Source organism: Zootoca vivipara, chromosome 2, assembly GCF_963506605.1.
Source record: "Zootoca vivipara chromosome 2, rZooViv1.1, whole genome shotgun sequence".
Taxonomy (NCBI): Eukaryota; Metazoa; Chordata; class Lepidosauria; order Squamata; family Lacertidae; genus Zootoca; species Zootoca vivipara.
Genome location: NC_083277.1, coordinates 86,412,673 through 86,418,712, shown reverse-complemented (window position 1 = coordinate 86,418,712; position 6,040 = coordinate 86,412,673). Strand labels below are relative to the sequence as shown.

General features: G+C 45.7%; 1 protein-coding gene across 2 annotated transcripts in view; it reads right to left on the bottom strand.

The window, feature by feature from the left end:
- Positions 1-1,224: 1,224 nt before the first annotated feature.
- Positions 1,225-6,040, bottom strand: part of PMP22 (peripheral myelin protein 22) — a 30,601-nt gene continuing 25,785 nt past the window's right edge. For both annotated transcript variants that reach the window (XM_035104666.2, XM_035104667.2), the window contains exon 5: positions 1,225-2,957. In XM_035104666.2, coding sequence (XP_034960557.1) covers positions 2,791-2,957 — 167 coding nt within the window. In that variant the 3' untranslated portion in view covers positions 1,225-2,790. The remainder of the gene's footprint in view (positions 2,958-6,040) is intronic.

Here is a 6,040-nt window from a genome sequence, read left to right as displayed (position 1 = left end):
CCCTGTAGGACCTTATTTCTGCCCATGTGATGTTGAGTACACACTTGCTTTTTCTGACTGCCAGTGTGGTGTAATGGTTAAGAGCAGTAGACTCGTAATCTGGGGAATCGGGTTCGCATCTCCGCTCCTCCACATGCAGCTGCTGGGTGACCTTGGGCTAGTCACACTTCTCTGAAGTCTCTCAGCCCCACCCATCTCACAGGGTGTCTGTTGTGGGGGAGGAGAGGAAAGGAGATTGTTAGCCGCTTTGCTACTCCTTTGGGTAGTGATAAAGCGGGATATCAAATCCAAACTCTTCTTCTTCCTCTTCTTGTAATATTGTAATGCCAACCAGCCACTTGGAACGTCAAAGTTGAAATCCAGCTTTTCCCAACCAATTATCTCCAGATATGTTGAGCTCCCATCAGCCCTAGCCAGGAATGCCAATGTTAAAGGCTGATGGGTGCTGTAGTCCAACATATCGGGAGGGAATTCGGTTTCAGCAAGGCTTATCAAATCCATTAGTGTTAACCACTGTAAGGGCAACAGAAAGGCCAAATGGAGGAGACGCAGCCAGATCTAGGATGCATTAAAAAAATCCATCTTAAAGTGTTCCATGCCACCTGTACCACAGCAGATTGTAGGAGAGCCTGAGTGGGGAAAATGCTGGCGTTCTGGTGGGGCAATGTTCTTTCCATTTTGGCCTCTTAAGTCAGCTGTCCCAACTTAAGCACAAAAACAGTGAGTGGAGTATCACCAGTTTTATTGACCAAGCTCCACCCAGGCAGCCTGGTCACAAAGATGTAGGAGGAGCCCAACCAACCCCATGTGGGATTTAAGTCATGACCTCTTGGCCCCCAACACCCCCCAGGGAGGCAGCCTGCTTCAGCGGCCATATCAATTTCCCATTAAGATCCAGCACCACAAAGCAAAAAAGACTTACAGCCTCTGGTGAAGGCTATGACTCAGAATACAAAGAGTTAGAGGTTTTCCTACAGAATGATTCATTGCAAGCAGCTAGTAGATATGCTAGCCCCGAATGGGTACAACCAACAGGTACCCTTCAGATTTTGCTGGGTGCCCACTTTCATCATTCCTGATGATTGACCATGGGATTTCTAGGCCATCAATTTGGAGGGTGCCATATTGCTTACCCCTGCCTTAAATAAATACATACAGCATCCTATTGTTCTAACCACGTATACATGTGCCCTCCCCAAAGATATACAACCAAAGGCCAAAGCATGTGAGTTATTCTGACTTTTATTTCGTTGCTTCTTAGTCCACACAAGTTGGTATAAAATCAGAAAAGCAAAGCAAAATAATCATATACCGGTAATAATGTCTGGAGTCTTAGCATCAAAAGGCACCGCTTACACATCTACACACGGCTGCCAATACAGTTCATTGCCAGACACACTTTTGGGGGCGGGGACACAGAAAAGGGTTACAGAGGAGTTGGAAGGAGAGAGGGATCCTCAAGGTGGCTAGAAGGTTCACTTACGTCCCTCCCGACCATGAAGAAAAAGGAGTGGGGGAGAGAAATACCTTGGTTATAAATGATTTATTAAAAAAATAGTAATAATAATGATGATAGCAACTTTCCTAAGTACAAAAGCAGTTACAGGCTGTATATATTACACAAGAATTATTTATCATTCCTATTCCTTGGTTTATCTCAAAATCGTTATCTGACTTTCCAGTGAGTAAGGTTAAATGGCTTAGCGATATAAGGAATGGAAAATAGATAGCACCATTTCACAGATTTGGTATTCAATTTTGTAAAAGGGGTTATGGAGAGGGGTGGGGGTCTGGAACTTAGAAGGGCTCCTTGCTTTCCCATACTTTAGCTTATTCTTTCTGCCTATTGTCCCACAACGGGCAAGGTTGTGGGGGGCGACCCACCCTTGACTAGTTACAAACCAACATGACGGACTTCTTTTACGTCCCGTGTCTCCCTCAAATGTTTCTTCTTCTTAGCATCAGTGCTCATCTTGGCCATCTCAAAGTACGGAGAAATGGACCTGATTTAACACATGGAAAGGAGCTCTAGCTCTAGGTACCTCCTTTTTCAATAGGGCTGACAACATATCTGTGCTCCCAAGAGCTCCAGTTGTCATACGAAGAGGGGGGTGGGGAGGAGGTGATATTATGCAGCTTCCGGCTGCATCGGTGGGACTATACTTCACATACAACACCTCATCTTGACTACCATCCCAGGGGGTTCTAAAGGTGGGCTCGCCCAGCCATGCCTTCCGCATCATTGACATTCCCCTCCCCTCCCTGCCCTCTTTGTGGCCATTGCAACCCATCTTTTAGTTGACGTGAGCATATGAGGGGCATAAGCAAACATCAGTGCACTGGGTGGCATATCGCACCTATCTGAGGGCCCAGTTTATGGCTCTCGACTTGGCATGTGGCTTGGGGATTGGAAGTGGAGAGCTATGGAGGAGGGATCCATTTGCTTCCACAGCAGGGGAGGGGGGCGGAACGGCACTCTGAATATGCTGTTAGGAGTTAAAGAGTCCTTAGGCACTTTCTTTAGGCTTTAAACATGGCGGCAGGTCAACAAACAAAAGCAAACAGTACTATGTACATATATGTAAAAAGTGTTATAAATAGGTTTTTTTTAAACCATAGATACTATATACATCTTCAATGAACACAGTAACCCTTCTTTCAGTTTGGTTTTTTTTCTCTTTGTTGATATTGTTTTGGTTAACTTCCTTTTTATTTGTTTGTTTCCATTTCCTAACTCGTCAAGGCCCCCTTGTCCTGAGTGCTGTAGTCTCAGCGGCCACCTTCGACACATCATTCGCGCTTCCTCAGGATGACGTAGATCACCCCACTGATGACAGCCAACGGGAAGGCCACCCAGGCCAGGATGTACGTGAAGCCAAAGGAGAGGTTGTCTGTGTGGAGATGCCAATCTGTATGTCTCGCTGTGAAGATGGTGGCCCCGGACATCACGCATAGACCTGCAAAAGAGAAGCCAACAAAGAATGTAAGCAAGCCCATCCAGGTCCACTATGGAAGATCAAGCTGGGATGTGTCCGTTATAATGAACACCTCTCCTTCTCCACCTAACTCCTTCTGGACTTCCCTACCACAATATTTAACAAGAGCCATCAGCTTGGGGGCCTTTAAACAAACTCATGGAGGACAAGGCTCACCACAGACCTTGACAAGATACGCCTCCAAATGCCAGCGGCTGGGGAGAGAGAGCTGTTGTGCTCATATCCTGCTTAGGAGCACCTCAAGACACCTGGTTTGCTACTGTGAGAATAGGATACCAGACTAGGCAGGCCTTTGGCCCAATCCAGCAAGGTTCCTCTTATGTCAAGAAATTTCAGGCTGCAAGCAGGTGTGAGCAGCCTTTTTGCCACCAAGGGCCAACTGGGTGAGTGCTTGAGCATGTGCTGAGGTGCTAATTGCAGCCATCAGCAGCCATTAACACCCATCTACAGGTTTACCACTCCCATCAGCCCATCTCCCATTCCCACCCACCCCCACCACCCTCTGTATATATATAGGGTCTGACACTTCTGTTTCTAGTGTATCTGAAGAAGTGTGCATGCACACGAAAGCTCATACCAAAATATAAACTTAGTTGGTCTTTAAGGTGCTACTGAAGGAATTTTTTTTATTTTGCCAATAGGGAAAGAGACTTTGAAAGCAGGATCATGCAGGTGCCTGCCAAGAAGAGCCTCACTTCAAAAGTTCTGCAAACTCCAAGGCATCACTATCTTTTGCAATTTTATATTCTTCAGTATAAGGACTTTAGTGTGTTTTTTTAATCAGCTTTGAGAAGAGAATTAAATTCATGCAGGATCAGCCTATCCGCCCATCTCCAGAAACACCACATCTTGGATTTATTGTGGTATACAGAACCTAAGTTTTCCTATTACACACACTGAGCTACTGTAGTAACTGCCACCTTAAAAGTTCCTCTTAACTGGAACAAAAAAATGGCCACCAATCCTCTTGTTTGAGCTGGGAGGAGTCTGCAATGCCCAATTGAGGAAACTGGATCAGCCCTCTCTTCCTACAAAGGACTGCTCCATTGCACTTCAACAGGTACTCTGGTCTGGCTGAGGCCCTACTCTATAATGTACTAGGGAATGACTAATCCTGCCATGCTGCTAATAATTAAAGCAGAGGTTTGTCGTCTTCTTTTCCACTCTGCTGCCTCCAGTACCCTAAGCCCCTGTGATCAAAGCGTGAGCAGGTCAAACCAGGCCCCCTTCCGGCACTAATGCCACTAAGTCCAACATCTTTGTATTGCCACCTCAGCAATACCAGCTCTAGAACTATTTCCTCCCTCCTCCTGAAAAGCTCAGCACCAGCGACTGCCAGGATTACACAATGGCTCTTCTATTCAGTGCCCAGAACAAGGCCTTTCCATTGATCCCAGCAATTCCGCAACCTGCTCAATGTGCCACCAGAGTAGTCTCTGTTCCAAAGCCCTGTGACCTCAGGACCACCTACACCTAACCACAGTGATATTTGAGCTGTTCTCTCCCTCCACACTGCCCCCTTTGTTTGCAGAAAAGTGCAGGAGTGGGAATGTGTTGGATTCAGAAGCTGCTGATGCAGCTCCCATTCTCTGGGCCATCGAGAGGACACCCACAGCCACAGCATCCAGCCCATGGACTGGGAGCATAAGCAATTGTCTCTCACTTTGGGTGGGGTGGGGGTGGGGAGAGCAGGGCAGTCATGCCACAAATCACCTACTGGCACTAGACAAGGGAGTGTGGATTGTTTTATGGGAAGAGCTGGGGAGGAGGGGGAGGAGATAGATGGTGGTGATTTTGTTTCTGCTTGAAGTAACCATTTTTTTTCACTGGACCCCCAAGAAGTGTGGAGGTTGGAGAGAGAAGGCACTTGAAGGGGTAGGGAATTAATACAAACGTCTTCTGTTCCCATCTTGCAAAAGAAAATGGAAAGCTAGTTCCTAGAGACAGTATCTGATGCAATCTCCATGGGAGAACACCCACCGGTGGAGCCAAGGCCACCAGGTTCATCTCTGAACCCAGAATAGAGTTGAAATTCCAGTGCTCATTTGCATCTCTAGCAAAAGGAGGGCACAAACAGAAGAAGTTGGAAGGACTATCCTATATGACAGATGGCACCAGTCAATTGATTTGGGCCCAACATAAAATTTAGCCATCCCATTTCATCCCCCCGCCCTCCAACTTTGAGCATTGGAAGAAACTTCAAAGCAACATATTTGAGCCACTGGAAACACCAGGATAAATTTTGTGTGACTGAAACCTGGTGCTATGGAACATTTGCATTCAAAGTCTAGAACGGGGAACCAAAACACTAGTGTTATTTTAAAAGTCAGTATCTGCCATGCACACAAATTGATCTTGTAATCTGATCCACTTCTGCACACCTCTGCAGGGGGAAAAAACCCTTCAGATTTGATACAGATTCGTAACATGCTGTATTCAGATGCTGATGGCATCAATCAGTTATTGTAAAAAAAAATCTGCATGAAAGTTACTGAATTTGGCATGATAAATCTATTATGAAAGCATATGCTCAAAATTCAGATTTTGTTTTCTAGTTGTTGTTTTTACAAAAAAGAGAGGAAATATTTATATAATATCCCCATCCAGGCACACACTAGACATACTTAAGCTACAACACTGTGTAACCATCATGTACTCTCAGACTATTAGACTGAGTTCAGTTTTAATTGCATTTCCTGGATAGTTCACTTGGTTAGAGCATGGTGTTTATAATGCCAATGTTGCAAGTTTGATCCCCTTATGGGACAGCTGCATATTCCTGCATTGCAGGCGGTTAGACTAGATGAACCTCAGGGTCCCTCTCGCTGAAAGACCCACACAAAAAGCAGAAGCACACCTCATATTACCCAGATCCCTGTGACCAGCACCCTGCTCCTTCCAAAGATGCTGGAAAGTTACACATTAAAACCAGCCATATTTAAACTGCAGTTTACAAGCAGCACAGGGCTGAGTCACAGGAAGGAAGGTTGCCTTGGGGGCAAGATCATCTGCAAAGAAAGTGATTGACGGCTTGGAAAATGCTT